At 41.9% G+C, this 25,106-nt stretch overlaps 1 protein-coding gene across 7 annotated transcripts in view; it reads right to left on the reverse strand.

Annotated features, from left to right (window-relative positions):
* Positions 1-25,106, reverse strand: part of NKAIN4 (sodium/potassium transporting ATPase interacting 4) — a 123,855-nt gene that overhangs the window by 39,618 nt on the left and 59,131 nt on the right. For 2 of the 7 annotated variants that reach the window (XM_050918708.1, XM_050918711.1), the window contains exon 5: positions 11,213-11,273. The exons of 2 other annotated variants lie outside the window; for them this stretch is intronic. In XM_050918708.1, the coding sequence (XP_050774665.1) occupies positions 11,213-11,273 (61 nt within the window). Of the gene's footprint in view, positions 1-1,238; positions 2,175-7,467; positions 7,553-11,212; positions 11,274-25,106 lie in introns of those variants that run through there. 3 more of the 7 variants (XM_050918705.1, XM_050918707.1, XM_050918710.1) reach the window with 3 other exon arrangements.

Raw genomic sequence — 25,106 nt, forward strand, 5'->3', positions numbered from 1 at the left:
GTTTTTAGCCAGCAGAGGGCACCATTAACCTAACTATAACAGGAGCCAGAGGCTTGAAACCTTCAATTGCTCTTCATTCTTATAACACAACAGACGTGAATTAAACGTAGTTTCCCATGTTAGCAAGATAGATTATTGCACGGGCATACAATGAATGGAATTAGTGCACCAGAAACTGTAAGTGATTTTGTGCCTTTGCTAATGATATAACCTCCTTTTCCCTCCATTGGTTTCTAAGTTGTAAAATAAAGTCCCTAGTAGCTTGTCCTGATCTCTCTCTCAGGAGCATCTGCCCCATTCAGTGCTCTGGGCACCACAGCTCCCTTTGTCGTAGAACCTGATCTTGCATGGAGTGGGATGAGGAAGGTCCTCCAGGCCGTTAATTCCAGGGACACTATTGCCATGGACTTACAAGGTGGCACCTACTCAGTCTAGTCTTTAAATTCCAATGGATAGCTAAGGTTAGGTCTACACCGCAGCTGGGATGGAGCCTCCCGGCCCAGATAGAGGGACTCACCCTAGTAGAGCTCAAGCTCTAGTGTGAAAAATAGCAGTGTGGGCATTCCAGCTGTGTCGGATACTCAGTCTGGTGCCTCGGGCTCAGATGTAGGGGGTTGGGTGAGCTGAAGAGCCTGAGCTGCCACCTGAGTCACACTATCCACACTGCTACTTTTAGTGTTGCGACCCAAGTCTGTCTACCTGTCATGGAAGTTGGCTGCCAGCTGCAGTGTAGACACACCCTAGGTGGGGATTAGCAGAGACTCACTGTATTTCCTGTTAGCATTTGTCTGCCTATTCACACCATACCTGCAGCATCCTTGCTTTGTGGGAGGGATGGCAGGGAAAGAAGGTCCACCCTAACTCTACATATCATCTTCCTTGGACATAAACAAGGAACATTCTAATTCAGTGAAATAGAAACAAGGAACTCTCCCTCATGCCAAATGTGGCTTCAGGCTTCATGTGTTTAGAGGCTCTTAAAACTCATTTTTTCCTCTTTGTACAAAAAAGCAGATTGTCTTGCTGAACTTATCTAAAATAATGAGCAATATAATTGCACTAGGGTCATCATAGTGAGACAAATTGATGGCTCTGGTGGTGATCATGATAGTAGATGACTACATTGTTCCACAGCAGGATTTTGTCTCAGGCCTTGATCCTTATGTGGTTAGAAGGGGCAACTGCTTTAAAAAACAAACAAAACACCCCATTCCAGTAGGACATTGTTGTATTTTTTTTAATTACTGTGGCCAACAATGCAATTTAATTAGTGATGTGTATCCCTTCTATTTTCCCCCACCCCCTTAAAATTAAAATTCTTCTTCTCCACAAATTCCCACATGGCTCAGGCCACTCCTTGAGTAAATTTGACTGCCTTGTGGCTCTGTTCAAGAGGTCTCTTATGCATCAAGAATTTGGCCTTAGCCCCTGTCTACAGCAGGAGCAGCAGTGTAAGTTTAGTGTAAACAGACCAAGTTGCTGTAAGCTACAATGTGCACTAGTGTGGCTCACACAGCCTTGAAATTGGGCTAAGCTGTACCAGGAGCAAATCATGGCTTTGCCTGTCTACAATTAGGACTTCTTCACCAACACAGCTGCCCTAGTGGCTGAAATCAGGCCACACTTCCTATGTGGACAAATCCTTAGGTTATAAGGAGTGGAGAATTCTCAGTAAAGGCAAATAGTCTCCTCCCTGTCCCCCAGAGGAAGGGAGGGATGAGACTGTGTTGGGGACTTTGTCCATTTAAAAAAAGTAAACTACAAAACTGTTGAAGCCTGAACCACTGGGATTGGCAGGACTTTATTCTTTGTAGATCCATGGTGGAACGAAGAGGTTCCCAGTTGCTCATCTCTGATGCCCAAGAGATCATGAAGGGTTCCTGTTGGACTTGTTCATCTCAGCCAAACCTGTCCCATCCATGGGTCAGCAAGGCCAGGCCACGGACTAACGGTTCATCAGGACACTCACAAACTGAAAACAAACCTAGAGGCCATTCATCAATGTACATTCATTGTGTAAAAAAAAAAAAAAATTGAAGTGGAATGGATTTCATTATCCTAGCATTTCCTCTGCCACAGATCCAGACCAAGGATGGCTTCATTTCTTGCAGCGCCTTTGATTGCTGGGTGCAAAAGGTTTATCGAGCTTGTGGATCTTCCTCACTTACGCAGGCCTGGGGGGAAGGGAAGGGAAGGAGAAATTTATCAACTCGGAAGGCAAAGGTGAAATTTTCTGCATAAGACTGTTTTTAAACAGTATTGAATCAGTAAGAGCAAAATAACTTTTGTCCTCCAGTAGTGCACTCCATATACATGTGTGTTCTGCAGGACAGCTGAATGCACACTGGATGGTTCATCTATGGAACTTGCAAGCTTTGAAAATCAACACTGTATCTCCACCACTAGGGGCCAGATTTTAGGAGAGATTTAGACATGGAGAGGCACCTAATGGGATTTTCAAAAGCACTCGGCACCTAACTCCTATTGTGGGGCATTAGGCTCCTAAGCACTTTCAAAAATCCCACTCCATGGCTATGTGCATCTTTAGGTGCCTAAATACTTTTGAAAATCTGGCCCTAGGATTTGGCATGCTCTGCTAGAGGAATGTGAAAATTCTAGTATTATTCCTTACAAGCTCACATGACTATTTAATGTTGTGAAATGCCCCACAACTGTGAAATGTTAAGGTTACAAAAAGGTGTGTGTGTGTGTGTGTGTGTGTGTGTATGATAGAAAATGCAATAATTAAGCCAGATGCAATCTCTGCAATTAAATTCACTGTAGAGGCAACAACCAGCAGCTGTGATACAATGATTTTTAACTTGATTTTTTTGAATGCTTCAGACCAAAGCTGAAGATGATTGTACTCTCTCTGGATCCCAGTATGGTAAAGGGAGCTAAGAGCTGCTCACCTGATGTATCCAGAGCTACTTCCACAATGCACTTAAACTAAAGATAGGCCTGAACCAAAGTGGCAGATCCAAATACTCCTGGCAGCACTTATCTATTTTGAGGTTTTTTAGAAGCTGGATCTGAGTTTGTACCTTGGGTCTATCTCTAATACAAAATGGCCTCTGAGGTTGTGATGGCTGCCTTTCTTGTGTAGCTGTGATAAGGCAGAACTGCTCATGTGTCTGTCAGGTACTACGTGACCTAGTACAGTGCTGCCTTAACTCAGGGCGTACCCCTGCATGTTATGGGTTCTATTCCCATTAGCCATTCCTCAAATGCTGTACAGGGGCAGCTGCTTGTGGTGTCAGTGTTTGTGTGGCCATGCTCAATGTTAGAGAACTGCCTGAAGCACAGTGGGATTGGTTAGAAAGCATTAAGGAGAGTGGGGACCCGGAGATGGGTGGAGCACTCCTGTCCCTCCAGCTGTGAAAGGACAGGCTGCCTCGCTCACAGGCAGCAGCTGGTTGCCTAACAGCCACACTTATATAGCAGGGACTGCTCCACTCTGTTAGATATGAAGACGGTAACATTTAGCAACAAACAGCTGACCAATATAGAAAAATAATGTATTTAGGTGTTTTTATGCTGCAGTAACTGTCAGTAAAACTGGGCTAGATGCTCACAACTGGAAATGTGCAGTTGTAACAGAACCAGACCAAGTTTGTAGATAGGTTATCAAGCACTTGCGAACCTCATGTGGAAACCCAGGGCCAGTTCCAGACTCCTGGGGGAGCAATTTCTAGCATCAAAATGATGTGAAATAAGTTTGAGACCATTTTGATCTAAAAAGAGGTGCTCAAGCACAATTCTACTTTGAGATCTTTTCACAAACTCAAAGGATAAGGATGGTCTCTCTCTCTTGAACAAAAAAATGGACTGACACAACAGGTTTGAAGTGATGGCAATGGGCTATGATGGGTCTAAATCTCCATGTGTCTGAGAGGGCAGCATTGCTACCTGAGTTCTTAATGGTATTAAGTGTGCATTAGCATTAGTTATAGATGCTTGTTCAACATCTCAAGAGCGCTCTGCATGCTCCACATGGCAAGAATTGTTTCAGGTTACAGACCTTGCTGAGTAGTAGTTTCAAGTACTGTAAAATGGCCCTGAGCTGACACCCTGTGTGGAGCAGCCTCTCCACACAACCCCCAAAGAAGACAGTGCTGCAAAGAAACATGGCCTGAATTTCAGCCTTAGCTAATGAACGATAAAACTGTTTAGCCTCCTAACCCTCATTCATGAAAACTTATTAGGCTGAGAATGCTCTCTGACTCAGCCTGGGGAGAGGGTTGCTTTTAGTTTTCAATAACTCCTTTGTTATCCTGCTCTTTAATATTTTGACCCAGATGCTCATGCACTGAAAACCCTCCAGTCCTAACTTACTTTGTATCCACATTCCTTAAAATATTAGTATTAAAGTTAACAATTAGTGCAGTCCTATGATGGGCAAGCAGCAATTAGATTGATTAAGGGCAACTAACTTTCACGGTAAACCTTTACAATATTTTTTCCACAGTCTGTTGACTCCATTTGTATTCAAAAGCAGTTTAATAAAAAACACCCCCAAAATAATCCTTACGGCCAGTGCAGATTGAAATAGGAATAATTGTAACCTGCATGTATTTATAAAGACTTGTTGCTGTGTATGTGTGGCAAAGGGGTGCTAACTAAACATATTTAAATATTGCAGTTGTAAACAACAATGCAGCATACCAATGGGGTTTTAAACAGAGAACTAACAAACAACTAGTGGTTGTTTGTAAGAGTGTTCTCTGCTAATTGGAAGCCTACAATCACAATTCAAAGCAGCTCAATCTATTTATTTTATCCAAGAGAAGGTTAAAAGGTGACTTGATCAAGGTCTGCAGGTATCTACGTGGGGAAGAGATTTTATAGTAGGTGGCTCTTTAACATAGCAAAGAAAGACATAATGAAATCCAGTGGTTGTAAGTTGAAGCTAGATCAATTCAGACTAGAAATGAGGTACACATTTTTAACAAAGAGGGCAATTAATCATTGGAGCAAGTTACCTAGGGTCATGATGGATTCTCCATTGTTTGAAGTTTTTTAAATCAAGGCTTGGTGTCCTTTTCTAAAAGACACACTATAGATTAAAAGGACAGTACGGGCTTGATGAAGCATTCTGTGGGTAAGGTTCTTTGGCCTGTGTTATGTAAGATGATCTAATGGTCCCTTCTGGCCTTTAGCGTCTGAGAATTCAGAAGATATGGCTCTCCCAGGAAAAGAACCCAATAATGAGCCTGGGATCCTATTGCTCACAGATTACAGGATGCTTTGGCATCAGTATATAGAAATTGTTCCTTTTTTGTGTCCAGCTCCTTCTGCTCCTCCTCTTGCTAGATGTGTGTGGAGGAGGAGTAAGAGCGCAGACTGGTAGTAAGCAAAAGTCATTACAATCTGGTGGTTATTGTGAAATATATGGGTGCTGTCTATCCAGTGCGTGGTAGCTAACTACACACCCCAAATTAAACAGCACAGTACCACTGTGTACAGTCTCAGCAGGAGGATCATGGATTGGAAATTGAATGAAGACTGTAGGGTTTTGTAAGGAAACTTGCACTGACACTCTCCATGCTGCTCCAGGTTGTGAAAGAAGCTGACACTGAGGCTACGTCTTCACTATTTTCTCAGGGATCGATATATCGCGTCTAGATGAGACGCGATATATCGATCCCCGAATGAGCTCCTGTCGACTCCGGAACTCTACCAATGCGAACGGCTGTAGCGGAGTCGACAGGGGGAGCCACGGACGTCGATCCCGCGCCTTGAGGACGGTAGGTAACTCGATCTAAGATACTTTGACTTCAGCTACGCTATTCATGTAGCTGAAGTTGTGTATCTTAGATCGATTTCCCCCCCAGTGTAGACCAGCCCTGATAAGTGAAGTCTTATTTCCACATAACACACAACTATTTTTAAGAGAAAAGCAACCTAATCTCTCTCTTTTTTTTTGTCTGTGTGCAAAAGTGCAGTTTTTCTCCACTGCACCAGGTCAGTAGATCAAGGAGCTGCCCAGGAACCCTGCAGCTTCCACAGACGCAGGAAAATCCCATCTCACAATGACAAAGCGAGAGGGAAAAATTGATATTTAATCTCCAGTCCCGTCTCTCCTAATAAGGCCACTAAGCCCCTCAATTATGAGAAGCTGAACTTCTTTTCAAAACTCACCTGTTCTCCTGCAGTGACATAGCGTGTTTGAGTGTGCCTGTGCATATGCATTTTGGGAGCATCTGCCCAGATCTATTTTAAGGTCAATTTCCTCCTTCCAGCCCCACCTGTCCCCCACCTTTTGCTTTATGGGAGAATTCTGCTATAGCATCAGACTTAAAATCATTCTTCCTTAAGAGTTTCCACACACCGAGGTGCTCTCCTGAGGATTCCGTGCAGAGAGTAACAGAAATTCAATGCCTATAGCTGCTAAGCACAGATAATACTAGCCTTTACATGTAAGTATTTAATTAAGAAGCAGCTCTCAAGTGGACCGCACAATAGCTCTTGTGCAATGAATAACAAAATGGGGATTATCAGAGGGCAAGAGTTAGAATTCAATGATGGATCTATCAGGGCCAGCTCTAAGCACCAGCGTTCCAACATGTGCTTGGGGTGGCATTTTGGCCCTTTGGGGACAGCACTTTTCAAGGGGTAGCACTCCGTTTTGTTTGTTTGTTTTGCTTTGGTGGCAGCACTCAGGCTTTTTTTTTTTTTCCTTTTTTTTTTTTTTTTTCTCTTTAGGGCAGCAAAAAATCTGGAGCCGGCCCTGGGATCTATGGTAGGAGTGTGAGGTGGATGGATGTGAAGTGACTGCCTTTCACTTGAGCTCTACTACAAGGACTGTCTGTATAAACCACTGTTTCCATGGGAAACAGAATTCCAGCAAAATGAACTCATAAAGCCAAACCTGTATGATCCTGCATGTAAACTATAAAACACCCAAACTTGGGGGAAATGCCCACATTCCACTGCACAGAGTGGCTGAGAAGTGGAGAATCTATACAGGGAGACCAGGCAAGCCTCTGCATGTCATGGAGCCAAGTCTTTAGGTGGCCACTCCATGGAACTGCACAGATGTAATGGACTAAAACCCTGTGTTATGATTGGCTGGGCGCAGAGCTGAGATGTAGTTTTAATAGCTGGGCAAGGGAGGGGAGGATTCTCTGCCACCCTTCCCCAGCATGCATACAGTTACCTTGCACAAAGCTCTCTTACCAAATCTTAGCACGGGGGACCAGAATTTACTCCATTGTGAGAGGCCGTAATGATGCCATGTTAGAAACCAAGGATGGCCACACTAGCATTCACATGTTGAACCCAACCACATCCTGAGGTTGAAAGGAATTGACTTCACCCCTCCCAGGGATCTGTCCCGTCAAGTGTCAAACCCTGACAAGGGAACACCTGCTAGAGAAATCTGCCTATTAGAGAGTAAACGGAGCAACCTTGCGCCACTGAGCTGAGAGGCACCACACGCTTCTTAGCACAGTAGCCAATACTTACAGATATGTCTGCTTGCACAAAAGGTTGGTGGGTTTTTCATTGACATGGTAGAGAGGAAATGGATCAAATCCACCAATGAAATCAACTGAAAGAAATCAAAACCCAAATAATAATAAATAAATAAACAAACATATGGCAAGGATGGTGACAGGAAAGCTGGTGTGTGGCATGACTTAACATAAAATGGTGCAAAGAACAGAAAGATGATTACCAACAGCCCTGCATCTGGCACTTAACTACGTACATGAGACCTAATACAGACTGGAAAATTCTGCCTATAAAGACCACTCAACCTAGACCTCTTGGGAAAGGAAACCATTCAGTGTGTGAACTCCAGCTACTGCAGAATTTTCAAACATGGGGGTGGGGAACCCCTGAGGCTCCCTTCCTCCCTTCAAATCATGATCACATTGTGTCATAGCGCATCAGCCATAAGTGGACAAAGCAGACCGTGGCCTTTCAGAAATGTACTAACAGAAAGACTCTGAGCGATGATAAGGGAGTGGATGTCTGCATGAAAGCAGGTAGCAAGCAGTATCTCTGAAGGTTGTCTCCCCAAGGGCCATTTGCTGGCTTGTAGGAAAACAAGACAGTGACAGCAGTAACTGGCTTATTATAAACCACCCTAGTGTCCACGAACTTGGTGGTTTTCAGATTTCTTCAATTTAAATATTTTTATGGATTTAAAAAAAACAAAATGCTTCCTTTTCCCAATGCTCAAATAATGACAATGGAACTAGTCAAAGGACTTTTTACAACACAATTTCCCCGCTGCCCATTATCAGAGTTTTCCAGATGACCTGACTGGGAAAATCTCTCAGGGTTCTTCTAAAATTAATCAAATTTTTAGACTATGTGGCTCCAACAATATATTTACAGATTAAGGTTGGGATTTTCAAAGGAAAATATGGGAATTAAATTTCAGTAGGCCTTGGGTGTCTAACTCTCTTGGGCTCCTTTGACAATTCTGCTTAGAACATTTTGAAGATGTTCAGCTTAAGGAAGATTCTCATAGAGAATGTCAGACTGGATCAGGCATGCTCCACCCAGTCCAAGTATCTGATCTCCTACAGTGACTATAATAGTATAGGAAGTTATGGAATATTCTCTCCATAGGGAAAGTTTCTTCTTAAATCCCATCAGTTTGAATGTGGTTTACACCCTGAAGAAAGAAAGTTTATATCCCTTCCAAACATATTTTTAAAAAAATGTAACTCTGGATATTCTCATTAACCATATAACCATTTCATTTTTCTTTCCTGAAGGTGGCACTATTCTTTTAAGCTTCAGTTACATATTTTTAAAGGTTGTTGGTAATTTTAGTAAATATTTTGTCAACACACAACCTAAAATAGAAAGAGAAGCATGAAAAACATTAAAAAAATGTTTTAAAATGTTTAGAAATTGAACTCCTCAGCAGCAACCCAAATCTTTGTTCTAACAGACAGCAGGACACTGCTGTTGTGACATTGGAATGACTAGAACATAGGTAAAATTTTCAAAAACACATAAGCCACATAGGACCCTAATCCCAATGACTTTCAATGATACGTAGGCTCCTAGGGCCAGATTTTAAAGGAATTCAGATGCCTCTCACTGATTTCAAAAACCTTTAAAAATCTGGCCTCTACCTGCCTAAGTCACTTTTGAAAAATAAGATGTAGGCACTCAAGTCAGTTAAGTGCTTTTCAAAATGTTCCCTGATAACTTCAAAAATAAAAATTGGCCAAGATTTTTGAAAGTGACTAGTAGTTTTGATTGCCTCATTTTTTGTGTATCCAACACCAGAGATATTAAAGAGGCCTGTTTTTCTGAAAATGCCTATCATCTGCTCCCTGAAAATAAGTTTTCTCAAGTTTGGCATCTAACAACTGAGGCACCCAAAATCCTAATCACTTTATAAAATCCTGATCATAATTCACTGGTGATACCATCCATAGATTATTGTGCATTAGCACATCTAAAACACTCTTGCCCACAATCCAGGGTTAGTGGATTCCATTGCTGTTTTTTCTCATGAAAATCACGTTAGCACTGGCCTCCTGATTAATGTGTCTCAGCACTCATAATTACTTCATGCTGCACATCAAAGGAACATTTAAAAGAAACCACAAATGGGAGAGAAAATTAAAACGCAGCTCAAATTTGTTCAGGTCACTGGAAGGATCTACTGCTGTGACTGTGAAATATTGATGGTGTGTCATTGTTAATTATTCAAGCTGGCATTTCAACTCTGAGCCCGAGAAACTGGGATGGAGCAGAATTTTAAAAATTCTGAAATTAACAGCAGTATGTTTCTAAATAATTCATTCTACTTGTACTGGCTTCTGGTGATGAAACCATTGTATTTAAACCATGTTTTTAAAAATAGTATTTAAAGTAACATTAAATCTAAAGCCCTTTGGGTAAAACATACAGACGACATTCTTGGTGAGAGAGGGGAAAAGATGATGGAGCAAACCTTGTTTTTTCATTACTTATAATACAGGCCTTTGTTAAACAGCTAGCTAGCTCTAAGCAAGTAACCAGTCAAGCCACTGTGGTCACTACAGCCACACAGGAAGCAAGAGAGAAATAGAGAGGGCAAGCCAGACTAGTAGTATATCTCATTAAACCCATTTGAAATAAACTCTCTCACTTACCTTCTAACATCTAATTCAAACCCATTATTTTTCAGCAAACATCCTTGGCAGCGAATCTTTATAGAATAAAGCTTCTCACATTAATGTGAAGAGCTAGAAGCCACAAAGAAGTAATACTGGTATATAAAGCCTTTAGGTCAGATCCTCAGTTGAAGTAAATTGGTGTAAGTCCATTGACTTGAACAGAACTATGCTGACTCACACCAGCTGAGGAGCTATCCCTTAGATGCAACCCATAGAAACATGCGTCTAAAGAGAACATACTACACTGCTCTTTATAATCAATGGACCCAATCTTTGTGCACCTAAATCATGCGGTTCAATGGGTGTTTTGGAAATGCAGGAAAAAGCTACATGTAGGTGGGTAATTCCAGCTGATCTTATAATCAAAGTGGCTTTCCTTTGGCTCTCTGCTTTCCTTTGGCACTGTAAAATTGAACCCTAAGTACCTAAGAGAATTACAGATCAAGCATAAGGAGAATTAATTCATTCATCTTCTCTACAATCCAGGTACAGGACCACCTCTGTTTTGCAAGTTAAATGCTCAGTTCAGTTATTTGTCAATATTCTTGCCCTCTATTTTATCCTGAGCTTATATCATGAACTGCACAGGGCATGGCCTTCCTGCTCAGTTAAACATACTGGACCTGATTCTCCATTCACTTACACCAAGTTTACATTGTTGATAGTCCACTGATCTCAAAGGCATTATTCCTAATCAACACCAGTGTAAAAGGAGAATCAGCTCCCCTGTTTCTGTCTCTAATACTCAGACATGATCAGTGGACAAAGCCAAACCTTTGTGCTAAAATAATCAGAGAAAACGATATGGGAGTTCAAGACAGAGGAGAGGATCTCACGGTAAATTTGTCCTTGTCAGGCAGATGTTGCAGTGATGCCATTTATGTGGTGAGATGGAAAGATTGATAAGAAAATGTCACCTCACTTCCCCTGACCTTCTTCCCCTTCGTTCACTGGCTGAAGGCCTATAGCACTAGCTCATGAGACAACATCCCTGAGAAAGAGAGAGAGAGAGAGAGAGAGAGAGAGAGTGTTTTTTTTTACAAAAACGGTTGCCCAGGAATCTGTTGATGAATACTTACAGCTGTCCTCTTCTTCTGTAAAAACACTGACAACGTAACAGGCATAGACAAAGCCCACCAGCTGGAAAACAGAGAGAAGAAATCATTCAGCACTTTTGCATCCAGACTTCAGCAGCCACCACCGGAATGGTGAAACCGTAAAATTTGCCGTAAGGTATGCAGTGCAGGAGTCAGACTGCAGTGGCATATTTCTCCCTAAATTCTTTCCAAAAAATCACAAGCACTGCTCACAATCCCAGAGCAGCAGGATACTTCTGCTAACATAATCAGTACTGAAAGAACATAGCAATGTTGCCATTTAAACTGTAATCACTGAGCTTCAGAGTTAACACCTGACTGAGATGAGTCATTCACACCTTATGTTCACACCACTCAGAGCTATTGTCTCAGGTTCCCTGTTTGCAGACAGTATTGCTGTAGGTCACAGTTAGACTTCCTTCCCATAAGGACTGGAAACATTTCTTTTTGATGACAATGTGCCAGACAGTATCCACTTCTTACAACCCCTTCTACAACAGCCGTCAAATAGACACATGGAAGAATACTGCTTTCACTATGAATGGGATGCAAGGGGAGGATAACTCATTGGCTAAATCATCCTATAGATATGGTCAAGCCTTTAGAGTGTAAGTTAAGAGGTAACTACCTTGGTATTATCCATCAAGAGAATGGGACCAAGTTCTGTTTGGCTTTGTAGGTAGACGAGATGGACAATTAGTTTTGAAATTAACCATAAATGTGGGAATACCTTGGCTGTTTAATGTAGTGACATTGAACTCTCTTAGACTTGGAAATGGAGAAATGATTGGAAGTAACAGTGAGGAATCTTAGGGCAAGATGCAGAGTCAGACTCCATGTCCATACAAGGGAGTAAGAAGAAACCTCACACTTTTTAAAGCCCTGCTGCGGCTCCCAGACCTTGGGTCCAGGTGCACAGCAGAATTTGCAGCGGTTTACTCCCTCCCAGAAGCAGGTTGGGTGGGAAATGGGCAAGATCTTGACTCCACCTCCTCTACTCACTGGCCAGAGGAACTGAACCAGTGGGTGGTGTTTCATAATTCATGGGGTAGTATAGGCCAGCTTTAAATTACTGTCTCCTGTGAGGAAGCAGGGAAGGAAAAGTGACTCAGTGGAGTGTCTCTGGAGTCACAATGCCTCCTGGAGCTGGTCCTGACTTGGTGCTGTTTACACATTGCTCATTGCCCAGAATCAGGCCTAAAGTAAGAAAACAGACTTGAAATTTCAAAACTAAAGTGGACCATCACCTCAGAACCTCAAAACAATTAAAAAAAACCCATACAGAAGCTCACCACTTTGGGGACAGTCATAGAAGCTCTAAAATGTGCCAGACCCTGTTGTCTTCATGTTCAGCAGCAAGGAAATACCCAGATTGAGTAAGGAAGGAAGAATCTAGCCCTAACAAAATGATCCTGGTTCAGCAGATTTGTATTTTGCTCTACTTTCTGTTGATCAAATATCTCTTCTGCTCCTAGTATTGTGTCCTTACATAACATTCTACTTAGCAAGATCTTGGTTGACACTAACCACATTGTTAAAGTTATTGTGAGCCACAATTATTTGTTTTCCACAGTGAGCTCAATGCTCTTTAACAAGAGTTAGGATGTGGCAAACAATGGCTCACTCCAAGGGAAGACAGAATGATGCATGAAAGGACTCAGAAAGTAGAGTCCATTCATTTTTAATATGACAGAAAAATACATCACACCAGAAAACAAAGGCAGAATAATGAGATTTCTATTGAGGGATCATAAGATTTGCTTGTGTGCTGCAGCTCTCTGAAGACAAGAAACACCTTAGCTGGAGGAAACTATGTAATTATTTTTACAGCACCACCAAACCTTCTATATCTTTTACACTTCCTATTAAAAGTTAAATGCAACAACAGAACCATAAGTTTGCTCTCTTGAGCCTTGTCTCATTCCATGGAGGTACAGTCCAGCACTGCCGTGATGGAGAGACAGCTTTCATCACTCATTTTCCTGCTGCGTAGTTTCCAAGAGAGGGCCACTTTACCCCTTTGTCTCCATTAACTACAGTTTACTTAACTCAGAAAAGAAGCCAACCAGTTGCAATGGCAATCACAAAACCACACAACATACAAAACTAATTATGCCTGGGGAACTTTGAGAGAGTTACCTGTTTAAGGGGCGCCACTGCTCTTTACAGGCATATGAGAGAAGAATGAATAATCATTTTCTTCTGATTGCTTTTCTTTGTTTGTATTATGTTAACAGGGAAAAAAAGACGTGGTGTTTGTTTGTTTTTTTTGGTTTTAGGGTGTTTGTTTTGTTTTGCTTGTTTAAATTTGCATCTGTTGAAGGAGAGAAATGTACCTGGAACTGACCATGGTGCTGAAGAAAGGCAGCAAGCCTTACTCCTTTATTAAATTAGGCAATATATATGGCTATTAGATAAGGGACAAATAAAAGGTATTTGTGGGACTACACTCCAAATGGCTTATGAGTATTTCTCCATGCAAGACTCTCCAATTGGTCCCTCTAGTGTGTCACTGGTTCATGCTTTTCAAGTTTTGGGTGACTGCAGTAAGAGTGCTGGCACCAGCTTATGGATAGGATCTCTTGGTCAATCCCTAGAATGGAGAATTCAGGTGTTATTAAGGTGCAGATCCTCTTTGTTACCTCTCCTCAAAGGTCTAAAGGTCATTTACCTCTTCTTGGGCAGAACTTCAGTGAATTATCCAGGAGCTCAGATTCTAAAGTGTCTAAGCAAAGCAAACATTTATAAATAAATTAAGAGATCATCAGATTAAAGACAAATATTTTGAAGAAACATATTTAGATTAATAGAAATAGCTCCTTTTACAAAAAATACGATGCTCTTATCTTTAGCATGCTGTGTCTGTTAATTTCTCATGTCTTCCATCTTTCATTCCAGCAACTCTGATCTCCAGTCCTAGGCATTAGTGACCTACAATATGTTGTCCACTGAGAATCTAAAGAGAACTGGAATGGTAGGAAGTAGGGCCAGTTAATATCAGGATGACAAAATGTCCCACTGTTTTTTGGTTTGCACCAACATCCATTGTTCACTTGATCTGTGAGACTTAACAAAGCTGAACACCACAATACAATTGGGCGAGGACAGGTATTTAAAATTTAATCACTGTGGCAGAGATAAGCATCTTAGATGCAAATTTTTATAAATTCCTGTGTCTTTGAAATGATGGTAAGAACCTGGAGACTGATATTTGTTAATTTCTTAGTATGTTAGAGGTGAGTTTTGGCTTTTGGTTACAGCAGCGAGCCAGGACCCCTGGGTTTTATTCCTAGATGTAACATTGACTCACTGTGTGGCTGTGAACAATCACGGCTGGTGTAAGTTTACAATCTGTAAAATGTACATAATAAATAAGTCACATATGTCACATGATTACCTGGAGTCAAAGCAAAACCATTTATTTCACATGAGTGATGTGAGGCTTGACTAACAGATGTATGATGCTCTTTGAAATCCCATAATAAGTACATATGAGGCATTATTATTTAGGATCTGATTTTTCAAAGCACAAAAAGTCTAAGACTGCATGCACAAGTGTGTGAGCATTTCTAATCTGCACATGCTATTACCATCTCTGTGGATATGTCTACAGATGGAGCTAGGGGTACAATTCCTAGCTCACACAGACATGCTTATGCTAGCTGTTATTGAGCTAGTGTGCTAAAAATATGGTGTAGCCACAACTGCACGGGCAGTGGCAAGCAGCAGCATGGGCTAGCTGTGCTGAGTACATACCCATGGGGTTTAGGCAAGTTTGTACCTGCGGTCACTAGCCCATACCATCGCTTGCTATGTACCATGGCTACACTACTATTTTTAGTGTGTTAGCTCAGTGAGAGCTAGCATGAGTATATCTACGTGAACTGGGAATCCCACCCCCACTTCATATTGTATGCCTGTGTGTGCAAATTTGACCTTTGATAGATGTCTATCTGGCTGTTTGCATACACAGAACGCTGATGTGTGTGCATTCATGTAGTTCCAGGTTCAGATTCAGAGTACAAATACATATGCACCCATACAGGGCCTGACCTTAGTGGGCTTTGAAAATCCTGCCTTTAGTATTTTACAGGGATCAGTATATAATAATAATAAAGCCAACTCATTGTACATTCACTGAAACATCCAGGAATGGGTATTGCATATCTACTGCTTATCCTGATTCACAGGAGATTCCAGGTAGGCCTTCTTGTATCCTCATACGTTGCCATCATTGAATCATAGGACTGCAAGGGACATTGAGAAGTCAGCTAGTCCAGTCCTCCGCACTCATGACAGGATTAATATTATCTAGACCATCCCTGACAGGTTTTTGGCCAACCTGCTCTAAAAAATCTCCAATAATGGAGATTCCACAACCTCCCTAGGCAATTTATTCCAGTGTTTAACCACCCTGACAGTTAGGAAGTTTTTCCTAATGTCCAACCTAAACCTCCCTTGCTGCAATTTAAGCCCATTGCTCTTTGCCTATCCTCAGAGGTTAAGAACAACAATTTTTCTCCTGCCTCCTTGTAAAAACCTTCTATGTACTTGAAAATGGTTATCATGGCCCCCCTCAGTCTTCTCTTGTCATGGTCTTGTCCAGCTGTGAATTTTGGATTAACAGTTATGCCAAACTTGATTCCTAATGGTGTGTACTCCATATAATACACAGATAAACCTGATCTAAAGTTGTTACTTCTGTCATCTGTGTCAGAGAGGTCCAGGGCAGCATTAAGAATGAGAATGAATTATCTTGCACCATAAAGGTAGAATTCACATAAATGCTTATATCAGTCATGCCACTAGGGTCAACCTGTTAAACTTCCTAAAAACTTGTTCCATGATTAAGAGGTATTGAGCTAGCGATAAAGGCTGCTATGAAGTTTTCTTTGCAAATAAATTTACCTCTCTCCTCCCACTAAAACACCCCTTTCTCCATATAGCAGGCAAAAACAAACACACAAACAAACAAAACAGTGGACAAAATGAACTTTACCAGATCTCTTAATCCCAAATCCTTGGAAGCCTTAGTTGTCTTTCTATTTCTGTTTTCCCCTCAACTTTGTTTCAACATAGCCGGCTTTGTGTTTCAAATTTACTCTCTTTTGACCTTATAACCCACGGCTTTGTGGCATGGATTTCATCAATTATGAATTACTGTTTATTCAATGACTTATTTCCGTTTTCTCTAAAAAGGTTACATTAGCCTCCCTGCTCAGCCGGAAGGGGGAAGTTTCTGGAGCGGAGGGAGGAGGGACATACAATATAAATCTGTGCTGCATTTTCATGTTGCCTGAACTAAGCTATAATTAAACCTATCACTTCAGGGATAAATTGAACTCCTGGGATCTACACTATGTCTTGCCTAATGCATGAATTATGAATGAAATAAAGCCAATAGAGATGAAATAAAAATTCCCATCACCAAGTCTGCTTTCAGTGAGAGAGTCTGCTTGAGTGTGGGCTGAGTTAACTTGAGAATTAGGGGATGGGTTTATTCCATTTCATGTGTAATGAATATAAATCCTTCAAAAGACTTAAAATCGTAGTGTGACAAACAGCCCCGTTTTTAATAATGTGCTTAACTGGACTGCCAGGGGTTCATGTTCTTTTAAGATAGCCAGGCTTTTGGCTGTTAGGAGGAACATCACTGGAATTCTGGGATTTCTGAATTACGAGAAAAACGCGTGTGTGGCACTCTGAATAAAGCCTCAAAGACACCAGAGTTCACCTCATGGCTCTTTATAATGTTGGGTGGAATAAGTAGGATGGGAGGGAATTCAGCAGGCAAGCCCTTGCATCAGGAGACCCACCATGGATAGCAGTCGTTCATTTACATCACAGAAGCCTCAGGAGAGAAGTCAAAGATCATGGCTGTATCTCATTCCTGTGTAGGATGCTAGCTCAAGGCTCACCTGCCACTTAGGTCTCACTTCAGCCCAGTCTATCGCAAGCCCTTCAGTCACATTAGACTGTGACAGAGAAAGAGATGCAAGATTATACTCTCCCATTAAACATTGTTCCTAGCCCTTCAGGGTACACTCTCCAATCTGAAAACCAAGGAAAGCAGTGGATTAAACACCACTGAAGCCACCTCAAGACGAACAGGGGAGAAAGAAAGCCCACTGGATGGTAAAAATAATGGAAAGGGACACTTTTGTGAGAACACACTCCATAGAGCAGCTTTGCACACAAAGCCCCACCACATATTTTTGATGCTAGAGAAATTCAAGGAGAATGGTGAATAGGCACCAGGACAAAAGGACAGGGGGGAGGGTTTGTATGTTTCTTTGGTGCAGAATAGAAAAAACGATTCAGTTGCTGTTAAACATGTAAAGGCTCTAACAAAAACATCCTACAGCTACAACTGGAATAGATCTGATTTGTTGGAATTTAATTTTTGCCTCGGCAGGGAGGAGAGGGAGAGGCAGGAAGAGAATTTACACCATTTTGATCTATCAGCTTCTTTTATAGCATCATCCATCAAGGTGTTGCCTACATGAGAAAATGTTCCAAGGTTGATGTATACAGGGATATATCAAGAGCAGCTCAGGACAGAGGGGGGAAGAAATATGAAAATACTCAAGAATCAATGGTGATTTTAGTAGCACATGACAGACTGTGGCCTTTAATGGGGTTAGGTTGGACTCCCCACCAGTTGTAACATCTTTTGGGGTAAGTTAATTATTCATGCTAAAATTTAGTACCTCACTTCTTTTCAAATAGATTAAGCAATTGAGTTCCAGGAGATCTTGGATTTATTATTATTAATTATCTATATTAGCATAGCACCTACAAGTCCTAGTCATTGACCAACCCCCATTGTGCTAGGCGTCATATGCAAAGATGTCTAGAGAGGATGCAATCACAGAATCTCATTCTCCACTTGCACCAGTTTTACAATGGTGTAACTTAAATGGAGCCATTCCTGATTTATACCAATGTAAGTGAGAAGAGCATCAGGCCCAAGGTCTCTGGAGGATGGTTCCTCTCACACTGCTCCCACTCAGCAAGCTCATTCAAAAGGGCTGCCAGTAGAAGAAGACGATGCTGGCATTTATCCCTCTTCCCACATCTGATTGGCAGCTGCAGAAGTGTAAGAGAGGAGCAAGACAAAGGATTCATTATGGCCTCAGGGATGACAGAGTGATAGAAAGCTTACAGGCTCCACACTTCAAACTGGAACCAGTTGTGGCAGAAGAGCCCCATTTTCACCACTGATAAAACCGAAAGGAAGCGAACAGAAGAAGCATTGCAGATGGCCAAGTAGCAAAGGATTGAAAGTAGTTTTCTTCATAAAATTCATAGGGGGTGATCCCCCTTTATTAGCTTCCTCCCATCACATTCTGTGTCACAGCCTCATTTACCTTTATTAATACAATGTCACTGATGTGCATCTTTGACTGATAAGTAAAAGACAATGGGTCAAATATTGCTCTTAATTTCTCTGGTATAATCTGGATTCACAATAGTGTAACTGAGAGCAGAACCTAGAACCCTGTTCCTTCCCCAGAATGGTTACAATTTGAGCATGTTGTGAATTTTCCTTCTGAATGATTTTTGATGAAAAATGCAGTTTCAGCAAATTCAATTTTTTTTTTGTTGCAAAAATTAAGATTTTGTGAAATTTTTTCACATGTCCTCCAGGAAAATCAAAACAAAATATTTTGTTTCAGGTCAGTTCAAAATATTTGGGTTTGCTGACACTGACACACAACATTTAGTTTTGAGGCAGTTCAACATTAAACTGAATTTTCCTGTGGCAGTGCCTTGTCTCACAGGAGTTGTAGTTTAGATGCCTGATGCCCCCATTCTCCCTAATGGGCCAGACTCTCTAACTGGCCAGACTACGTGTTCTGTGATGCTACAGAATCTCCCCTTTGACCAAGCAGCGTGGTGCATCATGGGAGTCACATGGCCGCAAATGTATCATAAGAGATATAGTCCAGCCAGGGTAAAAATAGTTGAATGTTAAAATGACTTAAAATGAAACATTTTGAGTCAGTTCAGCAAAGCAAAATGAAATGGTTCAGTTTGGGAATATTGAAATTTTTAATTTTGATCAAAAAAGCACAAACAAATCATTTTTGCATTTACAAACCAAAAATTTTCATTGTGTGAAAAATTTCAGTCTTTTAAATTTTTGTCCTAATTTGGAATGAAACCAAATGTTAACACATCAGAATTCCCCATGGGACAGAAATTCACATTTTCACTCAATTCTAAATACAACTTAGGGAAGACAAGATGTTAACATACCATGGATACGAACACAATAAAAGGAGAGGCTACAATGAGATCACATGGTCGCTTAGGCTGGTGATGCACACTGCCTTAAGAGATGTAAAGTATTGTTTTGGTTTTAGATACTATTATTTTGAGGTTTGTAAGCCTCATGGTTAATGTGTATTTATTGAGGAGAAACTTGAAAGAGGAGAAGGTGGAAGCATGACAGATGGGCTCAAACAGAAAGTGTTCCTGTCCAGCTAGGCCTAGTCAGCTGTGGAGCTTTTTAGGGCTAGCTTCAGGGGAGAAAGAGAGAAGCTGCAATTCAGCTAGGAACCTCTGAAGACAGAAGTACTACTTCTGTTGCTTTGTGCTTTTAAACAATTCTGGTCTTTGGCATTAATGTTTTATGTTGCATGGAGGGAACATGTCCAGAGAGCAAGAGCGCTTTAGGGGTGCTTTTTGGTTGCACAAGAACCCCATAAAAATAAAATCCCAGAGGGTTTTTTTGTTTGGTTTTTTTGCTTAAGTTAGGCCTCTAGTTGGGGGTTAGACTAGATAACCCTTATGGTCCCTTTTAACTCTGTGATTCTAATGTAATTCCTCTCCAGCTTCACAGTCCTCAGCCATGCCACAGACGATTTGCAGCCCTAAATGGGTGGTTGATTTTGTGACTCTACATGACGCCCACTCTGCAACTGTCACCAAGCAGAGACTACAAAACTCAGTTCAACTGCAACCCAAACTGAAATTCAAACCCAACATCTGCAGCGGTATAAGGCTAATACAGTAACTCAATGTGACTCCCAGACCTCAACTTTTGCTAGTCTAGGAAAGGGTTTTGAATCCTCTTTGCCCCAGTGAAATACTGATCATTCTTAGGCCTTTGCAAGTTACCTGGGGGAAACAAAGGGTCAGTGATGTAAAATGACACTAAACTATTGCTCTAAGTCCTCCAAAAATGCTCTTGTGCTTCAGCCTCTGCTGCTGTTTCCCCAGATAACTCAGTACCAGCTTCCTCCAAGGCATGCAAGTATTCAATTAAGCCTTTTATTAGGAACACATGTCATAGCCAGGTGGGTTCAATCAGCCAGTCAAACAGTCTGGGAAACAACAGGCTGCAGAACAGAAGAAATGATGCATCTTGGTTGTCCCACCCATCAGCTTCTTTCACTGTGAAAGTCTGTTATCACAGACAAATGGATGGAGGAGGATGCTGAGCTGGGACCCCTAACCTAATCCTGTAGCGGTTATAAGACAGGCTTATTTTATACAGGGTGTGCGGTTTGCTGTGAGTGATGCCCGTACAGCCGGAACACAAGTAGGGGATCATTAAGGTAGGCTTGGCAATAGACCAAGGCCTAAGCCTGGCTGTCACCAGTCTTGGGCTGCTGATGGGTGCCTTCTACTGGACAAGCACTGAAAAATCCACAGGCCATCCCCATCTGCCTAAGTACGGGTCTTTGTGATACCACATGAGTTAAATAGCCCATGTGCATTTGAAGGAGATGGGGCTCTTGGCTCTCACTCCCCTAGTCTCTTATATATATGTTCAGATTCTGTATTCCCCAAAGGAGTTGAGGGTAGTGGCACCAACTGCCCCATGGCTCTCTTTAGGGCTTGCCAAACCTATTCGACCTGGCCAGCGTACCAGGTTTATTCTCTCCTTGTAGGCACGGGGAGGAGAGGAGAGGGGGATGGTAAATGACCCTCCTGACAGTGACAAAGAGTTCTGTGGCACCTTATAGACTAACAGAAGTATTGAAGCATAAGCTTTCGTGGGTGAATACCCACTTCGTCAGGTAGGGTGTGTCCTCAGTAAATGGTGCAGTTTCTTAGTATATTCCTCGGTGGGATCTGAGGAAAGTGGCCTGTAGAATTTGGTATTGGAGAGTTGTCTGGCAGCCTCCTTTTGGTAGTCAGACCTGTTTATGACGACAACAGCACCTCCTTCATCAGCCTCTTTGATTACAATGTCAGGATTGTTTCTGAGGCTGTGGATGGCATTGCGCTCTGCACAACTTAGGTTACTCGGCAAGCGATTGTGTTTTTCCAGTATTTCTGCCTGTGCACAGTGACGGAAGCATTCAATGTATAGGTCCAGACTGTCATTTCGACCCTCAGGAGGAGTCCATGTGGAGGAGTTCTTCTTGTGCTGTTGGTGGGGGTGGATATCTGTGTATCAGTGCGCTATTCAGTGTTATCTTGAAAGTATTCTTTCTTATAATCAAAGAGGCTGATGAAGGAGGTGTGGTTGTCATCGTGAACACGTCTGACTACCAAAAGGAGGCTGACAGACAACTCTCCAATACCAAATTCTACAGCCACTTTCCTCAGATTCCACCGAGGAATATACTAAGAAACTGCACCTTCTACTCAGGACACTCCCTACCTGACGAAGTGGGTATTCACCCACGAAAGCTCATGCTCCAATACATCTGTTAGTCTATAAGGTGCCACAGGACTTAGTCTGGATCTGTAAAAAGCGACAAACACGGCTACCCCTCTGACACTTGCCTCCTGAGAGTGGCTCCCCTTAGGAGCAGGACAGCCACCATCTGTTCTCTCCCAAAGCTGCCTGGCAACTACTAGGAACTTCCTGCTTTTCGGCCCTTATTCCACCCTGATATATGATTGACAGGGCTGGAGAGATGGGGCCAGCATTGCCAACAGCCGCTCTTTAACTCCTCCTTCATGGCTGTGGGGTTGATACACCCTGTCACAGAAGCCTAGCAGTTAAGAGTTCACTAGCATAAGACTTAGCATAAGTAAGTGTCCTAGGGTTATAACCTTTGGCAATAAGAGTGTTTTCATAAACAAACAAAATAATGCAGGCTTAATGGAATTTTAAGGGTTTTTTGAGTAACATGTACCCTTGCAGCTATCCACACTGACATACAGCAAATACTGCTCAAAATACTGATGCAAATAGCTATATCAACATTCAGAAACCCAGTTATGGTTACCTGGATAGCCACATATGGAGAGAGGACTGAGACCTAATTAAATATGGTCATGGATATGCTGATGCATAAACAAAGGGTATAAAAACTGATGCATGGATGCTAACCAGTGGTTCATCAGAATGAGGTAGTAAGCAACAGCCACCACTGTCATTATCACTTAGGGTGACATGCACTTACTGATCAATTCTGTCTTTGTTTTCATCAGTCCATGATGTTCTGAATGTGTCAGCTTTGTGGATTGCTCTCTTCTTTACATCCCTTTATTTGCTCAATATTTTTCACTTGTGGGTGAGCATGGTTCTTGATTAAATTTTTTAGGTCTACCTATGTATCCAACCAATCTCAAAATTCAACCTAATAAAATTTTCTTAAGTAGCCATTTGAGTGATGAACCTGTTATTTGTAAAAGTAGTAACTCAAATTGATCATCGACTACAAGGAGCAAGAGGAAAGACAAGGGAGGGTAGAACGCCCAAATGAAGCTGGAAAACTAGAGCAGGTCCCCCCCCCTTTGCAAAGTTTTGCCCTGGGGGCATGAACTATTCAAAGCTACATTCAAACCCTCCCTTTCATTCTTGCTTGTGACAAGAGCAGCAGAGCACAGAGTCTGTCAAGTTCTCATCTCTTTTCTCCCTGAGACAGAAGTACTGTAGGTTTCATTTCTAGCTTGAGAGAGTCAGTTGATCATGTTTTCCTTCTCATAAATATGGGATAGGAGACGCAGGAGGGAAGAGGGGAAGCCATTAATTTCTTGATCATTCTTGAGTTTCTGAAAAGCTCTTGCTGGATGGAGAAAAAGGGATTGTGATCAGATATCCAAAGCGACAACCCACAGCATTTGATTTCCTGACCTTTTTTGCTCTCAGGCTGCAATTATTATCAGTGAAAATGTAACACACGCCAACAGCAAAAACATGTCTTGACTTGCTTTCCACTGTAACATCTGCTGTCAACCTTTGCTTTGCCATTTTCTTGGGAACCTTCCAAGCTGTCATTTTGAATGAAAGCAGCAGACAGGCAGGCAGAAAATTCTCCCTGTTGGGGAGACATTTCCAACCTCCATCCCACGCCATGGACCTTTGGAAAAAGCCCATCCCTCCCCACTCCCAGAGCTGCCATATGGACAGACCAAAAGTAGGCCAGGTATTTAAAACAGAAAATGAACCTCCAACTGCTGCCTGGCAAGTTGGGGAGTTGTACGGTGGACATTTGCTAAATTGGAAAACAAAGCATCCTTTCTTTTTTTTTTTGCAGATGACTAGGACAAATATTATTTCTGCTGCATTTTTATGGGGTTGGTATGGCACCCGGACAATAAGTGAACTAACCTGCATATGCTAGTATACAGTCACTGCATAAGATGTATGTTTCCATTAAGCATCTCTCTCCACTATGTCCCATCACAATGTCCTTTGTTCTGGTATATTTCAGTGGGTTGGTTGGGATTAGAGGTATAGCCTCACTTTTCTTGTCACATAACCCAGTATTGGTTCTGTCATGATAGTATTTATGCCCTTTTCACTGTCAAAAGACATGGCTTCAAATCCTGACTAAATGACATTTGAAAAGGAGTCTGATGGATTCTTAAATCAGGCCCTAAAAGATATTAGTACAGATCAAGAAACAATCACATCTCATCACAACTGACAGTCTTTGGCCTGGATGCTGACCTCGTTCACTCCGGATAAAGTTGGAAGCAACCCCATTAACATTATGGAGTTCGCCCAGTAGAATTTGCCACAAGTGAGATCAGAATCAGGTCTTTAGTGTCTTTTTTCCCCCCAACAGAGGCCCAGGATTGGAAGAGCTGGGTGACATAGTCAGGAACATAGTGTGTTAGCAGAGCTATGCAGGAATATTTCTATGGCACTCACTCACTCTGGGTGAAATTCATCCTGAGTAAAGATGGGGTTTATGCAGAGCAGCTACACAGGGAACTTGACCTTTTTATCCTGTGAGCAGGGCTCAGGGCAGCTCCACAGCTGCTATTCCAGCCCACTGGTTTGCATGGAACATTTTTTTTTTCATAATAAGGTCAAATTTAATGAGGGGGGAGGTGTTTTCTGGGACGAATCAACCTTCCCTCAAGGGGAGCACCCAGCAATGTTGCTGACCCTCAGTGCTGCTGAGGAATAATTATCTCCTAAGGATTGGACATGTGGTCACATTTATTTGTTAGTGAATATGAATTTCATATCACTGAAGCTGGAACAGATATTTCTAAAGCTGCTGAACAAACTCCACAAACACAGGAAAGGATGCTTTGGGTCCTCCACCCCACTGCTGTGAGGTACTGAGCATTCATTCCCCTAGACGCCTGACAGACAAGGAGGGAACAAGGTCAGAACCTTTGCTGCATCTCCCTATTATTCAGTTCTTAGGGAGACATGATCAATAATACAAAAAAAAATTTACTTTCTGTTTTCAGCACTGAAGCCTGCAAAGCATTCTGGGAGGGGCAGCAGCCTATAATAAAATCTGTCTGAAAATGAGATAAAGAGAATAGCAAAACTATTGGCAAGGTTCAAAGAGTTTGGTCCTCAGAGACTAAACAGGGAAAGGACTAGCAGTAGTTGGCTATTTTCAGGCAGGGCCTGATTGAAAAATGAAAAGCCCTTTAAGGTTTCCTTTCTGCTTTCTCTTCAAGGGAAATCTGTCTAATGTCCAGTAAGATTATATGA

Source organism: Gopherus flavomarginatus, chromosome 11 (assembly GCF_025201925.1).
Source record: "Gopherus flavomarginatus isolate rGopFla2 chromosome 11, rGopFla2.mat.asm, whole genome shotgun sequence".
In the NCBI taxonomy this organism is placed as follows: domain Eukaryota; kingdom Metazoa; phylum Chordata; order Testudines; family Testudinidae; genus Gopherus; species Gopherus flavomarginatus.